Source organism: Coenobita brevimanus, chromosome 64 (genome assembly GCF_032717465.1).
Source record: "Coenobita brevimanus isolate Jiangsu-jjx chromosome 64, ASM3271746v2, whole genome shotgun sequence".
Taxonomy (NCBI): Eukaryota; Metazoa; Arthropoda; class Malacostraca; order Decapoda; family Coenobitidae; genus Coenobita; species Coenobita brevimanus.
This window is the reverse complement of record NC_137017.1, coordinates 20,810,514-20,828,008: the sequence shown is the minus strand read 5'-3', so window position 1 is coordinate 20,828,008 and position 17,495 is coordinate 20,810,514. Positions and strand designations below refer to the sequence as shown.

At 41.1% G+C, this 17,495-nt stretch overlaps 1 protein-coding gene across 1 annotated transcript in view; it reads left to right on the top strand.

Annotated features, from left to right (window-relative positions):
• Window positions 1–17,495, top strand: part of Mlp84B (Muscle LIM protein at 84B) — a 53,601-nt gene that overhangs the window by 10,825 nt on the left and 25,281 nt on the right. Inside the window, exon 3 of the mRNA XM_080276217.1 lies at window positions 16,600–16,681. Coding sequence (XP_080132343.1) covers window positions 16,600–16,681 — 82 coding nt within the window. The remainder of the gene's footprint in view (window positions 1–16,599; window positions 16,682–17,495) is intronic.

Below are 17,495 nucleotides of genomic sequence, written 5' to 3'. Positions count from 1 at the left end.
AAGATGTGTGTGTGTGTGTGTGTGTGTGTGTGTGTGTGTGTAAATATAAAGTTGTTCACGTAAAACTCACTTCGTATATGTAAATGTTTGCCAGTGCGAATCACAGGCTTGACGGGATGGGTGAATGATTGTGTAAATATTTAAGTGAATGAATGCACTCACGGGCACTTGCATGTGTGTGTGTGTGTGTGTGTGTGTGTGTGTGTGTGTGTGTGTGTGTGTGTGTGTGTGTGTGCGTGCTCGAGCATGTGTGTGTGAAGGGTTTGGCTGGAGATGGGAATGGACGACTACTATAAAAATATTTGATTATATAACTTGTCTGTTTATATGTGACTATACTATATGTATAGGTGTATGGCCATATTCGTTCTTCTTTCGATGTATGTTGAAGGCATTCTGCAAATATTTCCATTTCACAGAATTCCAAAAAACTTGGTTAATCTGTATAGCAACCAGAGACAGAGAATGAATGCCGAAAGATAGAGACAATAATAATAAGAGAGGAAAAAAAAAAAAAGCTCAGTGGAGGACAGTGAGAGAGCATGAGAGCTGCACTGCTTGAAGAACAGGGAGAGTAATGGTAGGACAAAGGTGGAAAGGTAAACGTGGCAGAGTCTATGAGGAAAAGTGCTCCGTCTTGCGAAAGAAGATACCGGTGGGCAGTGAAAACAATGAAAGGAGTTCCTTCAGTAGGGACCATGCCTCAGTGGATGCGACGTCAACTAATAAGCTATCTATCTAACTGTTTATCGCCTGACGCCCTAATCCCGTAAGGGCGGCCACAAACAAATCACCTTCATGTCGTCCTGTCCCTCGCCATTTCATTGTCCTGCTCCCAGCTCACACCTCCCTCTCTCATATACCTCTCCACTCCATCCCTCCATCTCATCCTTGGCCTTCCCCTCCCTCTCCCCTCCTCCACCTCACTCACATACACTCTCCTCGTCAGTCTCTCACTCTCCATCCTCTTCATATGGCCAAACCACCTCAATGCGTTTCTCCTAACGCTTCCTATCATATCCACATCCACACCACGACGCTCTTTCACATCCTCATTTGTCAGTCTGTCTCTCCATGTGACTCCACAGGTTCCTCTCAGATAACTTTCCACTGCCCTCACTCTTGATTTTTGTCCCTCCAATAAGCAAACGGAAATATTACGAGGCATCATCTAAGCAAATTGGAAAATTACGAGACAGCATCTAATGAAAATTACGAGACATCATCAGTGTAAAACCCATACAAATAGATGATAGGGAAGAGGCAGGAAATGTGGAATGGGTAGAAAATTTTGTAAGACAGTGGTAGAAGATAAAAAGATGAGAGAGAGGAAATTATCCCTTTACTGATCGGGACAAATTTAGTATTTTGTATAGAAGCCTTAGATGATTTAATTCATATAACATTGAAACAGGGAGCCCTAAGAGTGGTAGTATCAGAGAGAGGCAAATTAAAAAGTAAGAGAAAAATGGGCGAAGGATCACTAAAGATGAAAATAATACGAATGTCATTAAGTTATAGACTTAGATGAAACTCTGGACGTCTGTGGTAATACCTCCCCTGACAGTGTCGTCTTTTCTTGCCACCACCAGAAAGATTTGCTCAGTTAAGAAAGACCGCCCGTATATGAGGGGTTCAGGAAGGCTATCTCCAACCTCTCTAGTTAGAAAATCTATCCTAAAGAGAATAATAATAGTCAAGAAATAAGATAATAGTCATGGGATGAAAGGAGTTAATCACGTCTATGCTATGCCTCTGTCATAATTCTTGCTGTTGCCGGAAGTTTATATTAAGCCTGAGGAAAACGTCTCGTACTGAAAGGGTATATCCATCAATCTCTTCATTATGATAGCGATTTTATCCCTTTATGTTATTACAAGGCGATATAATGACGCTCAAAGGAGACTTTTTGAACTGAAGGCGCTAGACACTACTACGGGCCTCATCTAAACTGAATGAAATCGTCTGGACATAACAATGTGCAGGAGTGTGTGAATTGTATGTGTATTTGTGTGTGTGTGCACATGTCGATGTGTTAGGGGGATGAGTGTATCAGTTAAACAGCGAGTGTCATGTTACCACACACACACACACACACACACACACCAATGTATCGTTGCCAACAGCATGGTGCCAGCCCACCCTTCTCTCTCTCTCTCTCTCTCTCTCTCTCTCTCTCTCTCTCTCTCTCTCATATATATATATATATATATATATATATATATATATATATATATATATATATATATTGTTACGGAACAGAGAAAGATAATGTACACATTAAGTGAGAATACTAAGAGTCACTACTGTCCCGTAAAGTTCCAGGTTCAAAACAAAAGAGTTAGGTAAAATTACAAGTTAAAGTTTAATGCTTAAACTAACAACAAAACATTCAGAACTCATAAGGATAATGTAATGGCAAATAAACAGGTTAAATATATGGTTAACTGCAATAGCCTCTATTAACACGAAATTAGCAAGAGTAAATTGATCTAAGTCAGCCCTGATAAAATGAGATACCAGATAATACTCAGTGAATGCCAGATAAATAATTACAGATACAAATTATTATAAAAAAATGACTGACATAAAGAACCCTACATGAATTACAAAAACTTCACTAGGCCTACAAATTAAACTTATGCTATACAGTACAAGAAAAAATGCAATAACAGAAATACTCAAATTACACACAGCTGCTAGATGGTTGGAGACTTCTTGAGCACTCACAATAATAATATCTGTACAGGGGAGGACAGAGATGTGAACAAAATGAGGAGCAGATCTAAGTGGCAATGATGCAGAGACTGAGCTCATTATATAGGGGCCAGCAGAGCCTGATACAACTTGTAATAAGGACGCGCAAATGAAGCGATGGGGACAAACGGTCGACAATCCCGCACTGAATAACAGAAAGGACGACTTACTCTACTATAACGGTAGAAGGGGGGGACTGAGGCAGAACACGCTCGTGATCAAACATGCAGCATACTGTGCGTTAAAATTACACAAAGGATGATGAAATCATAGGCTATGTAACACCTCCCCACAAAGAAAAAGAAATTTACAAAGGAAATTTCTTATTACTCTAAAACAATGTGTCTAAAGTCTAGATAAGCAATCTGCAATAACATTTTCTTTCCCCTTGACATGTTGTATGTCTAATGAATACTCCTGAAGAAGTAGACTCCATCTTGTCAATCTCTGATTTTTATCTTTAAACTTACTAAGGAATTTCAGTGGGTTGTGATCGGTATAAATGACTATGGGGTCAAAACCAGAACACAAATAAAATGAAAACTGCTGTAAACCCAAAATCAAGGCCAAAAGCTCTTTCTCAATAGTGGAGTAGTTCTTTTGAGGTGGAGTGAACTTCTTACTGTAATAAGATACAGGATGTTCAATACCCTGATCATCCTCTTGCAGCAAAACACAACGAATGGAAGACCTTTATCCCAGTCTTTCTGATGTTCCAAACAGTATTTCTTGAGCATCGATTTGAGTGTTTGATGATATCTCTCCAACGCTCCTTGGGTCTGGGGATGGTAAGCTGAAGACGTGATCTGGGTGATGCCCAACTCTTTCAGAGACTGCTTGAAAACGTTCGACATGAAATTACTTCCCCGGTCTGTCTGTACCTCCTTGGGCAGACCAAACTTTGTGAAGAACCCTAGCATTTCCTTAACCACGTTCTTTGCTGAGATGTTTCTAAGTGGAATGGCTTCAGGATAACGAGTAGCCATATCAATCATGGTCAACACATAAGAAAATCCTGAAGAAGTCTTAGGAAGAGGGCCCACAATATCCACCAACACACGGGTGAAAGGCGCCTCAAAAGGAGGAATGGGAACTAGAGGTGCAACCTTTTCGGTCTGATTACACTTCCCCACAACTTGACAGGTGTGACAAGACTTACAATACCAGGAAACATCCCTGAAGATACCTGGCCAGTAGAAGTGTTTCAAAATGCGTGCCACAGTCTTCCTCACTCCAAGGTGTCCTGCCAAACTGGAATCATGAGCCACTCTAATGATATCCTGCCTACAAACACAAGGGATGACAACTTGATGTACAACCTCCCATTCACAGTCGGCTGATGCTGTTGGGGGTCTCCACTTCCTCATAAGTACTCCTGACTTTACATAATAACAAGTAGAAGCACCAGCTGACTCTTCCTCACTGCAAGCAGAGTTAGCTAGACCTTTCAACTCAGGGTCAGCAACCTGCAACTCAACCAACTCTTGACGAGACAAATTATCAACACTACGGGGTACTGCCTCATCTGGTGAGTGGTCCAAATTAGCAAGAAAAGTGTCAGCTAGGATAACATCATCATCATCATTATCCTCTAAATCACCAGTAACTTTAGACTTAGCCCTAGTGACAGCACATGCAGGGAACACATCAGGGACATCACAATCCTGGGACGCAGCCACTGGCTCACTAGACAACTGAGGAGCTGGACACACTTGACTTCCACCAATATCATTTCCAAGTAAGAAAGTTACACCTGACATTGGGAGTGTCTCAACCAACCCGACCATAACGGAACCATTAACAAAACCAGACTCTAAATTCACTCTGCACAGAGGGACAGAGAAGTAATTATTCCCTACACCTTGTAAGATTACAGTTTCATCAGAGGAATTAACATTAGAGCCTAGAACACTGGTCAGCATAAGGGATTGGCAAGCACCTGTATCACGATATATTTTAACTGATTTCCTGTCATTACTGTCCAGAGGACTGACAAAACCATCAGACAGGAAATTAGCACATGAACTCTTGAGAGTGTCACCCACGTTACTGCTCAAAAGAGGAGCTCCATCATGAGAATTTAAGTTACCCCTCAAAGCAGGTTCAGTTAACTCAGTTAAAGAATTCTGGGAACTCTCAAGAGTGGACACTAGACCAATTGACTGAATATTTAAAGACTCCTTTTTGTTCACATCACGCTGTCTCCTGAAACATCTCTCCGTAGTATGACCAAGCTTACTACAATAAGTACATTTACTTTTCTGAAATCTAGAGGTGAAGCTGATATTTACTTCCTGAGAAACATCATCCTTATTCTCTTTCCTGTTACCTGTACTCTGAGTAGAGGCAACGTACTTACTCTCAGCTTTCCCTTTTTCTCTAGAATATCTCTTGTGAGTGAGAACATACTCATCAGCTAAAACTGCAGCATCAGACAAATTATCTATTCTTTTCTCATCAAGATATAGGCTTACATCTTTATAAATACACCTTTTGAAGTCCTCCAGCAAAATCATCTGCTTAAATTTACCAAAATCAGAATCCACATTCTTAGAATTTAACCACTGCTCCAACAAATCTTCTTTGATTTTTGCATACTCAACATGGGATTGCTTATCTTGCTTGTAAGTTGTCCTAAATTTTACTTTATAGGCTTCAGGAACAAGCTCATAGGCCTTAAGAATCAAGCTCTTAACTACATCATAATTATCAGACTGATCCTGAGGCAAAGATGCATAAGTTACTTGAGCTTTACCGGTGAGAACAGTTTGAAGGAGTACTGGCCAATACTCCTTAGGCCAATTAAAACCTGTAGCTACCCTCTCAAACAACTGAAAATACTTTGTTAAATCAGATTCATTAAAAGGAGGGACAAGTTTAACATTTTTAGCCACATCAAAATCATCAGAGCAAGATGATCCAGTTCCACCTTGTTTCATGCGATACTCATGGTCTGCCTGAATCCTGGCAAGTTCAACTTGTGCCTGTATCTGTGCCTCCTGAATCCGAGCCTGAGATTCCGCCTCCTTAGCCTGAGACTCAGCCTCCTTGGCACGTGCTTGAAATTCAGCCTCCTTTACACGAGACTCCGCCTCCTTAGCACAAGCCTCCTGCAGGGCTAGCTGTAACTTAGCTAATTCAATCTGCGTTTGCTCATTTGGAGGAGTTACATTAAACAAGCTTTCATTAATCATGGCAACAATCTGATCTTTAGACTGATGAGAGCGAACAACAAATCCCAATTGTTGAGCAACAATCTTAAGTTCATTCTTTGTTCTGTTTTCTATATCACACACTGTTTGCACATTTGACAAAAAATCCCTGGCTTCATCAAGTGTAGAAATAGTAGCCATCATGAATATATCACAGTCACAAAATATCAGACAATATCCTTATGATAATATCCTGAATATCCTGATATGAGGTCGCCAAATTTATGTTACGGAACAGAGAAAGATAATGTACACATTAAGTGAGAATACTAAGAGTCACTACTGTCCCGTAAAGTTCCAGGTTCAAAACAAAAGAGTTAGGTAAAATTACAAGTTAAAGTTTAATGCTTAAACTAACAACAAAACATTCAGAACTCATAAGGATAATGTAATGGCAAATAAACAGGTTAAATATATGGTTAACTGCAATAGCCTCTATTAACACGAAATTAGCAAGAGTAAATTTATCTAAGTCAGCCCTGATAAAATGAGATACCAGATAATACTCAGTGAATGCCAGATAAATAATTACAGATACAAACTATTATAAAAAAAATGACTGACATAAAGAACCCTACATGAATTACAAAAACTTCACTAGGCCTACAAATTAAACTTATGCTATACAGTACAAGAAAAAATGCAATAACAGTAATACTCAAATTACACACAGCTGCTAGATGGTTGGAGACTTCTTGAGCACTCACAATAATAATATCTGTACAGGGGAGGACAGAGATGTGAACAAAATGAGGAGCAGATCTAAGTGGCAATGATGCAGAGACTGAGCTCATTATATAGGGGCCAGCAGAGCCTGATACAACTTGTAATAAGGACGCGCAAATGAAGCGATGGGGACAAACGGTCGACAATCCCGCACTGAATAACAGAAAGGACGACTTACTCTACTATAACGGTAGAAGGGGGGACTGAGGCAGAACACGCTCGTGATCAAACATGCAGCATACTGTGCGTTAAAATTACACAAAGGATGATGAAATCATAGGCTATGTAACAATATATATATATATATATATATATATATATATATATATATATATATATATATATATATATATATATATATATATATATATATATATATATATATATTGTGTGTGTGTGTGTGTGTGTGTGTCTGTCTCTGTCTGTCTGTCTGTCTGTGTATGTTTGTGTGTGTGTGTGTGTGTGTGTGTGTGTGTGTGTGTGTGTGTGTGTGTAAAATTGCTTAAACGTGCACATGGCAAGCTTAACTCTCCCATACAAACATCCCCTTGCTTTCAGCAACACACAATTCATTCACATAAACCTCATTTAAACGGGGAGAAGTCATGGGATTTAACGATTCATCAGCTCCCCTCCTTTCACTGAGTCTCTTCAGATTTTACACTCTGCTCCGGTGTTACTCAACACTCTCCTTACCAGTGCTTTTTCACGGGACACTGTTCCTTTGAACTGAATCTCTGCATGGTTGATCCTTTACGATGGGCATGCAGTGTTCCTCTACCAACATTTTCTGATGCCTTTCTGTTCTAACTTTCCAACACAAGAGTTTACCCGCACTGCCTTTCGCGTATACAAATGGTCAGCTCTTGAACAGTCATTCTTACTTTGCTTTTCCCACTGCCTACAGCCCTAAGCGCAATGTTTCCAAGCATCTGCAACGAAACGATTCTTGACTTTAGCACTCATTGGTCCAGCTCTCTTTGGATTGACTTAATTTTGCATGCATTCAGTCTCTGACACCATTTTCTCAGTATTAAGAACGCCATATTGTGTCACAGTCGTGTCATATTCTTTTGGATGTATAGAAGTTCACATGCACAGCCAAAAACAGGCGCAAGTTCAGGAGCAAGTTGATTCTTTTCTTATCAAAATATATCTCCATCTATTAAACCTCGTATAAAGACTTTTATAGGATTAACGTAGGCATTAGAGAAATTTTATTTTGTTCTCTGTGCAGACCCATGTGGATCAGTAGTGAACTGTCTAAACTGACTAAGCAGGATAAATATTTACCTTTAAATGTTTACCAGTAAACAATTACAGTATCTACGTATTTCGGTCCGCAAATACATAAAATTTCAATCTTGGCGATGAACATAGAAAGAGTTTAAGCTACAGCAGATTCGTTTTAAAGGCACGAAGAGGAAAAAAAATGAAACAAAGAGGAGTGTGGCTATGTAAACTAAATACAATATATATTCAACAAAAACTGTGGTGGCGTTCGTTGTGTCTTACTTCTAAACCATAGGATGAAGAGAATTTAGATATTTTACTTCGTGTCTCGTTTCCGTAATCCCGTGTTATTTGCTGCTGTTACACCAATTTGTATTCTCTGTTTGTCGATATCTTCTTGGCTATGGTGACGTATTTATATATTTCATTCTTGCTATCTCGAGACGGTTTTTTTTCAGTTTAGGACAGACTTTTCTGCCATGGGGTGTTGGATATAGCCTTCATTAACCTCATTTGTAGCCTACTAGAGGAGCTCATCTCTCAAATCCGGTTTCATCACACTTTGGGTAACGATATTTCTATAGGTGGCTGAACAAATATACCAAATTACAAAGCATTGCTACAGATATAATTATTATGAGACGTAAGAGTGTGACTATATGAAGAAAATTAAACGTTATGATTTACTGGGACAGTAATATATGTATTCGTTGCAGAAAATATTCAAAAAATTAATTCTCAATTAGTACAAAACCCCATGAACTGTGTGTGTGTGTGTGTGTGTGTGTGTGTGTGTGTGTGTGTGTGTGTATTTGTGTGTGTGTGTGTGTGTGTGTGTGTGTGTGTGTGTGTGTGTGTGTGTGTGTGTGTGTGTGTGCGCTTGTGCTAGTTCATATGTACATACGAAATGCGAAAAGAACAGAAGGAAAAAAAATGGAAGCGAAAACGGTGCAATTGTGCCTGTCCAGAGGGAACACAGAATGAAAAATTTAAAAAAAATCTTCAATCCACTTTTATTTTACCTGAACAGCCAGAGCAAAAAATTTGTATGGCAATTGTGAAGTAGGTCAGGTACCTATGCCAAAATTATGAAGGCACGGCAGGTTTTCTAAGTGACCTAGGGAACTTCACTCTACGTCGACTTTACTAATTTTTTATACCATTTCTATATTCTGCTTTACTGAGCTAAATTATGTCGGTATTATCGTTATATAATTAATACTGAATAGATAGTTATGGTGTAACATCCTTAATAAGTCGGTAATAAAAAGATGCTAGGAAGCTTTCAATACCACCTAGTATACGGCCATGACGAATACACACACAAACACACAGGTGGATATTGGTGAGCTTTATAACTTATATTCATAAGTCAGACTCTGGGCATAAACTTGACAACCTGTGGCCCAGCAGCCCTCCTCCATGCAACATACCTGCACATGTCACCAGTTCGGCACTGATGCCCACCATTTGTACTGGATACCTGGTAGGGTCGTCTCATTCAGGACTGTTGTACTGATGGAAGCGGGGGTGACTTTATGAAACCGGAACGTCAGTAATTTCTATATCAAGGAAAATGAAATAAGCAAACTGTTCACTGCCTCAGCCCGGGACTGAACTGGCATCGTTTCAGGCAACAAGCCAATTTTCTAACTGACTGACTACTACGAGTACGTGGATAGAGCCAGTCAGTGGTAGAGATGATTGGAGAGAGGAAGATGGGGAAAGAGTAAAAGGCGAAGGACGGGAAAGTGGAGAGGGAAAGGAGAAAAGAAAAGAAAGGTGAGAGAAAGGGGGGAGGGGGTAAAGAAGTGTGAGAAGTAGAAGAATGAAGAGGGAAGGAAGGTGAGACGAAAGGGAATGGAAAGAGAGGCAAAGGGGAAGGAGGCGATGAGGGGACGGGAATTATGAGAGTCACTAAGATAGGAAGGGAAATTGTGATACAGAGAGAGAGAGAGAGAGAGAGAGAGAGAGAGAGACAGAGACAGAGAGAGAGAGACAGAGAGAGAGAGAGAGAGAGAGAGAGAGAGAGAGAGAAGGGGGGAAGGGAGTGAGGGAGGATGGAGGGAGGAAAGAAAGGACGAAGAACAGGAAGGGGGGAATACTGACACGAAAATGAGTCGGGAGGATTGGTGTGGGCAGGAGATGAGGTACTAAAGGGGTGGTCGAAGAAAAAAGGAAAAATGAATGGAAGGGATTGTGTGTGTGTGTGTGTGTGTGTGTGTGTGTGTGTGTGTGTGTGTGTGTGTGTGTGTGTGTGTGTGAAGGGGTAGAGTGGAGGAAGGGGCAGATAACGAAAGAATGTGAGTGCATTTCCGTATTGCGAAATAGTTTCCCGGATCTCTCTCTCTCTCTCTCTCTCTCTCTCTCTCTCTCTCTCTCTCTCTCTCTCACTGTATGAGTTTATGTAAGTGTGTGTGTGTGTGTGTGTGTGTGTGTGTGTGTGTGTGTGTGTGTGTGTGTGTGTGTGTGTGTGTGTTTGTATTGGTTTATGTGTATGCAAGTGTGCATGTCTCCTTGTAAATATTCACATACCTGTACATCCAAATGAAGCTTGGACCTTGTTGGAAGGACCCAAGTCAAGAGTGAGGGCAGTAGAATTGAGTTATCTGAAAGGAGCATGTGGAGTTACGTGGAGAGACTGACAAATGAGGAAGTGAGGGAGCGTTGTGGTGTTGATGTGGATGTGATTAAACGCATTAAGAGCAATATGCTGAGATGGTTTTGCCATCTGGAGAGGATGGAGAGCGAGAGACTAACGAGGAGAGTGTATGCGATTGACGTGGAAGACAGAGAGAGGAAAGGGAAGACCGAGGATGAGGTAGAGGGATGGAGTGGAGAGGTATATGAGAGAGGTGTGTGAGCTGAGGGGGAGGCCAGCGAAATGGTGGGGAACAGGACAACATGAAGCTATTTGTTTGTGGCCACATCTTACAAGACTAAAGCGTATGGCTATAGATAGACAGAGAGACTAACTTCAGAGGTTTTTATTTAGCTCCTGGGAAACTATTCGAACTGGGGAGGTTAGAAACAGCTTTCATTGGCCTTCACTACTCTACTCTTTTTAGTCTAACTTGGCCTAAAATTGTCATTTCTCCATCTTGAATGCTATATTGTTGCAATAAGTTAACAGGAGTATGTGATGCTAGTCTTGAAGAGGTACAATGGAAAGGACTGAGAGCAGCAGCATTGTCTTTCTGTCAATGAGGTAGTTTAAGTGAGCTGGAAAATGACGAAACTCTGGACCAAGTTAAGGTGGAAGGACCACAGAAACACTTCCAAAGCTGAGCAAAATCACTGGAGTGGGGGTCGGGGGGAGCCTGGTCAGTGTGTAAGGATTTCAAAAGTTAGTGTAATTATCCCGCTCGGTCAGAGGGGCGTCATATTAACTTCATTCTTGCTACCCTCAGATGATTTTATTCAGCCAAGGATAGGCTGTTCGACCTGGACGGGTTAGATATGGCCTTCGTCACCATGTTTAGTCGAATAGTTTATATCTGACGGAACTAGGCCACTTTCACACCTTGAAAACTACGTTGTGGTTGCATGAAACTGGATGGGCTTTGGTTAAGAGGTGAGAATGAGCCTCCAGGGTTACTGGTCTAGTCAATCCTCCACTTTTACTACACATGGCCATCTATTGAGCAGAAAGTGTTTGAGGTCTGTCATGCTAGAAGTAAGGTGTTGTAACAGAGCCGGCGAAGGTGAATAACATCAAGTGCTACCATAACAGACTAATAAACACCAACGTTAAGGGGAAGCAATTTTCATCACTACGTTCTTCACTACCATCAGCAGCAGCAACAGCAACACCATCATCACCAAAACAAACATCACCACCATCACCATTGTATTCAACATTATCATCATCATCATCATCTAACCACAACCATCATCATCATCAACACTGTCATCACGACAACCACTCCCTCCACCATCATTATCATCACGTTCTTTTTTCTTCTTCTCAGCTATCATCGTCACCACCCTTACCAGTATCAGCATGACCATCATCATCATCACCACCACCATCATCATTATCATCAGCACCACCACTATCACAACGATGGAATTGAGAAGAATATTTGCAATTGTTCCTGTTTGTGCTCTGAGCTGCTGACGGTATTGTGGATGTTTTATCGGGGGAGGGTTAGGGGTGGTTACTGAGTGTGCGATTTGTGAGACTGAAGACTGAGATGGTTTATGAATTGTGTGTGTGTGTGTGTGTGTGTGTGTGTGTGTGTGTGTGTGTGTGTACACCAGCAGGGCCCGGCTGCCGCCGCCAGCCTCGGTATTATTAGCCACCATACACACGTGAACACAGACATACACACAGACACTTGCACACACACACACACACACACACACACACACACACACACACACACACACACACACACACACACATACTGCCTTAAGCATCTCTGTTATCTTTTATCAAATGCTATCATGTTCAACAAATATGTGCCACAAGTGTGTGTGTATGTGCGTGTGTGTGTGTGTGTGTGTGAAATTCTGGTACAGTACGTAGTCGTGTGCTATACTGGACAGAAAAAATTGTCGTCGCATGTATGTCAGGAGCTATTTGGATATTTGCACGTGTTATAGCATACTTCAGCTTAAATATGTATATACGTATTGTCAGTGATCAACATTTTATGCTTATGTCTGAATATGCGATCATGTGTGTGTGTGTGTGTGTGTGTGTGTGTGTGTGTGTGTGTGTGTGTGTGTGTGTGTGAGTGTGTGTGTGTGTGTGTGTGTGTGTGTGTGTGTGTGTGTGTGTGTGTGTGTGTGTGTGTGTGTGTGTGTGTGTGTGTGTGTGGTTGGCTGGCGATGCGACCAGAGTAACCCACACCAGCAACCAGCTCTCCTTTAGTTCCTTATTTGGTGCCCCCGCCATGCCCACACCACGCCCTTACACATTCACACCCACACAATCACCCATACCCAAAACCACTTACACCCCGCACCCCTACCCCTCCACACACACTCATTCACATCTCCATTCACGGTTCCGCCAGTTACACACAGTCAGTCAAGTCCACGCTGCTCATTCACACCCATACACTCACTCACCCTTACATCCTCAGTTACTGTACAGTCACACCTCACTGCATTACCCACACTCACACTCATCTCATCATCCACACTTCCACATTTATCCACGCTGCTCATTCACGTTCACAGACTCACACCCTCACATACAATGGCACCACACACTCCTCCATATCCTCACACTCACATTCCCTTACGTCCTCATTCATAATCACACCACATATTCATACACACCCTCATACTCATTTCATCTTTGCCAACAGTCTTCCATATTCACAAGTTTATCCACACTGCTCATCCACACCCACAAACTCACACTTTCACTTACAGCTTTATTTATTGTCACACTGCTCTCTCATTCACACCCTCACGCTTATCTGCTAATTCACACGGTCACACCTCAAGTACACCGCAAGCCATAACACGACACCTTCATCCATTCACTACCTCAGTTTCACACACACACACACACACACACACACACACACACACACACACTTGCCAGCATCCTCAGTCTCCCTTTGGCTAAAACGACATAGTTTTTTTGGCCTCTCCCTGCACCTCGTGACAGACTAACCATTCACCTGCCCACTCATCCGTCCACCTGTCCACCCACGCATTTACTTATCTATCTACCTATTCACCTATCCAACCACGGATCCACCCATCAGTCCACCTATCCAGCCATTCACCTATTCATCTAGCTATTTACCCAACCATCCACGCTTCAGTCCACCTCCATACTCATCCAACCATTTATCCATCCACCTATCCATCAACAAACACGATCTACTTCCCCGTCTCCACCACCTCCTCTCTTTGCACTGATGGTTCAACCCTTTCAGTACGATGACGCATTTTTCTTATTAACAGAACTCCCATCAACAGTTTTTTTTTTTTTAATTACAGGGATCCCCTGGACGGAAAGTGATAGGTAAATGATGTTTTATAAAAAGTGAACTACCAAACTACATCCACATTACACACTACACTTCCTATTAAAAATTTTACTAAAATGGCGTCATATTACCAAGCTTCAGAGTCCCCGGGGAGGGGGGACAATCAAAGCCCTTATCATCTGCCCCTCTCCCTCTGACGACCAAGCGAGATGCCTGGAACCACTGTCTGATTCACTTCTTCTTCAATTCTGAAACATTATATATATATATATATATATATATATATATATATATATATATATATATATATATATATATATATATATATATATGTGTGTGTGTGTGTGTGTGTGTGTGTGTGTGAGTGTGTTCGACTCTGGGCAAAGGCTTCAGAGCCTATCCGAGGGTTAAGTAGTCCTCCTACACACCTCCACATGTCACTACTTCGGCGCTAACACCCACCGTCCATATTGGGTACATACTGGGACTGTCTCATACAGGACTTGTGTACTGGTATTAGCGGGGATTTTTCTACAACATATCGGCTGATCTTCTAGTAGTTCAGTAAACTCTGTTTTTATGAAATTCATATTAAGCTGTTTCCTTGCCCCAGCCGGGATTCAATCCGGTGTCCATTAGGACTACAGGCCGCATCTCTACAGATTCAGCCGCCATCTCCTAATCTCTCTCTCTCTCCCCCCCTCTCTCTCTGTATATATATATATATATATATATATATATATATATATATATATATATATAGATAAATAGATAGACAGATAGATATATAGATAGATAGATAGATAGAGATAGATAGATAGATAGATTGATATAGATATAGATATATTTATTTATTTATTTATTTATTTATTTATTCATTTATTTATATTCGGGAAGTCAGGGAGCAGGTTTTCTCGTATGCATACATTATTGAACACGACAGCATATTGACAATAATTAATTTCCCTTCACAAATTCTCAGTTCTTCTAACAGGTTTCCTAGCTTGGGGTGGATGTATATACACCAGATTGCCGAGGTTGTTCATATTTGTTTGTCGACATTTCACCTTCAAAGAGACATCATCAGAACAACACTGAAAGCAAGGAGAATACATATATACAGTATAAGTAAACATGATGATACTGATAAATTACATGTGAGTTTACACTGAATACGGAATTACAAGATAGTGATAATTATTTTCACCAATGATATAAGCATAGTTATCAATACATACCACATGGCCAAATGAATATACAAGTGACTGTACATATAATATCGAGAGAGAAACATAAATAAGGAGGAACACAATACACATAATACAAAGATACATGCAAATACTGAAACGTAAAACTTAGTTAAAAGGGGTAGCACTCACCAGCTACGTAGCTAACTTAAAGTACTGTATCTCTCTCTTCTTATGGTAGGTGGTGGCGACCATCGTCCACTCTCTTGATGTAGTGCTGCCTACTTCTTCCATAGCCTCTATCATTTTTTTTTCTGTGCCTGCCCTCCTCTCTTCCTATTTCTCCCATCTTTCCTATCACTTCTTATCGCCTTTCATTACTTTACAGGTGGCTTTACATTGAGTGGCAAGCCAAATGGTTTCCTGTAAGCCAAGAAACCATTTACAACGTTGGGTGGTAACCATATAACCAAACCATACATGTTCCCTACGTGTCAACAAGTGGGTTGGTGGAGGGTTAGTGCCCCTCCCCGTAAATCAAATAACTCAAAGTCAAATGGCCACCCCTTACGGGATTATGGGGTCTGGCAATAGATAGATAGACAGATAGATAGATCTCTTCCTTTAAAGTGCTCCAATCGGATTGAACTTGTATAGGTTTATATCCAAGGGGTGGGTAGGGTTTATTGTTCAGGTAATGCCACTCAGGGATGAGTGAGGCTGGTCACTTTCATCTTAAATGTCAGGACCGACTTGCCTTGTCCCGGGCTTCTACACTCCTCATGGGGCAACATAGGATTGGATGTTGGATATATATATCTATCTATCTATATATATATATATATATATATATATATATATATATCTATATATATATATATATATATATATATATATATGTGTGTGTGTGTGTGTGTGTGTGTGTGTGTGTGTGTGTGTGTGTAATTATTTTTTTTTTTTTTACCGAGTCGGTCAGGATCACTTGATGGTCGTGATCGTCAGCGTTTACCCTCCCGGAAGGAAGCTGAGAGCTCATATAGTCCGATCTAAGGACAAGGGTGTGACCTTCACACACGCACACACCCATCCCCTTGCTCCAGGGGGACAGTAACCACCCACTTCGTCAGTGAAACTTTTCGTAACCTGAGCGAGGCGCGAACTCCCGTCCACCAGTTGGCAAGCGATAACGTTACCACTGCACCAGCGAGCGGTGTGTGTGTGTGTGTGTGTGTGTGTGTGTGTGTGTGTGTGTGTGTGTGTGTGTACGTGTGAGCGTGTGTTTGTGTGTGTGTGCGTAAATTCTGTACAACCTTCTGTAAACAGAAGTAAAAACAATTAATACTTTCAGTGTCTGTATTCTGTGTGATTGCAAGCACTGTAATGTTAGGTCTAGGAGAAAACTTCTTACTGACTACAATCCTTCCCACAGGTGTACCTACAAATCAATGTCCTTTCTCCACCAATATGCCACAAATTAAGCTTATTTCAACATCTGTTTTTCTTCCCCTTTCTCTCCGCCTCCCCCAGTCTGCTATGGCAAGGCCTTCGGACCCAAGGGTTACGGGTTCGGGTCCGGCGCAGGAACCCTCACTTGTGGTTACGAGGAGGGGTGAGTTGTGGCCTCAGATCTCTCCAAACCAAAAGCCTTCCCTCCTGCCCTCTTCTCCCCCTCCCATGCCATGTGGGAAAGGAGAGGAAAGAAGGGAATGAGAGGGGGCTGAGGAAGACAAAGCTGTGTCCGGAGGCTAACACTCTGGACAAGCGTGTTCGCCACATTAAACACCTAACCACGCTCTATTTTTAAAATGCAGAGTTGATTGCCCTAAGCCAAAAAAGATAATGTTTTTTTTTTTTTAGTCGGATTTTTCTCTTAACCCATTACAGGTTTTCAAAGGGCTTTGTTTCTTAACACCTTCACTACGATTGTTATTTTTTTCTATCAGTTATTATTATGAAATATAGTTATTCAGCTTGTCATACATTACTTGTGTGGAATTAAGATATATCACTCTTATCTCCATAATGCCGAGAGGTCCATTCTGCAGCCGTTTTTCTAGTTGGCTTAATTTTGTAACTCTCTTCTTAAAAGATTTATTCTGCGCATAACACTTCAGTTACTGGTCCTCTTGCACTTCAGTGGTGCGAATTGCATCAGTACTAAAGAAGCATTCATAATTTACAGGAGAAATCATGTTGCAAAATGGAAAACAAATTGTAAAAAGAAGTGGCAGTATGAATTCTCCTATGGCAACGATAATACAAACAAAAATCAAATACAATACTCTTACAGTACTGTAACAGAAAAGAATGACAACATTATGCTGTTCTGTAGTGGCCGGAACGAGAGTCAAAAATAAACACCTTAGTGAAGGGGTTGGAGTGATGTCACAGACAGGTTGGAATCGGACATAAAGCAGTATTTT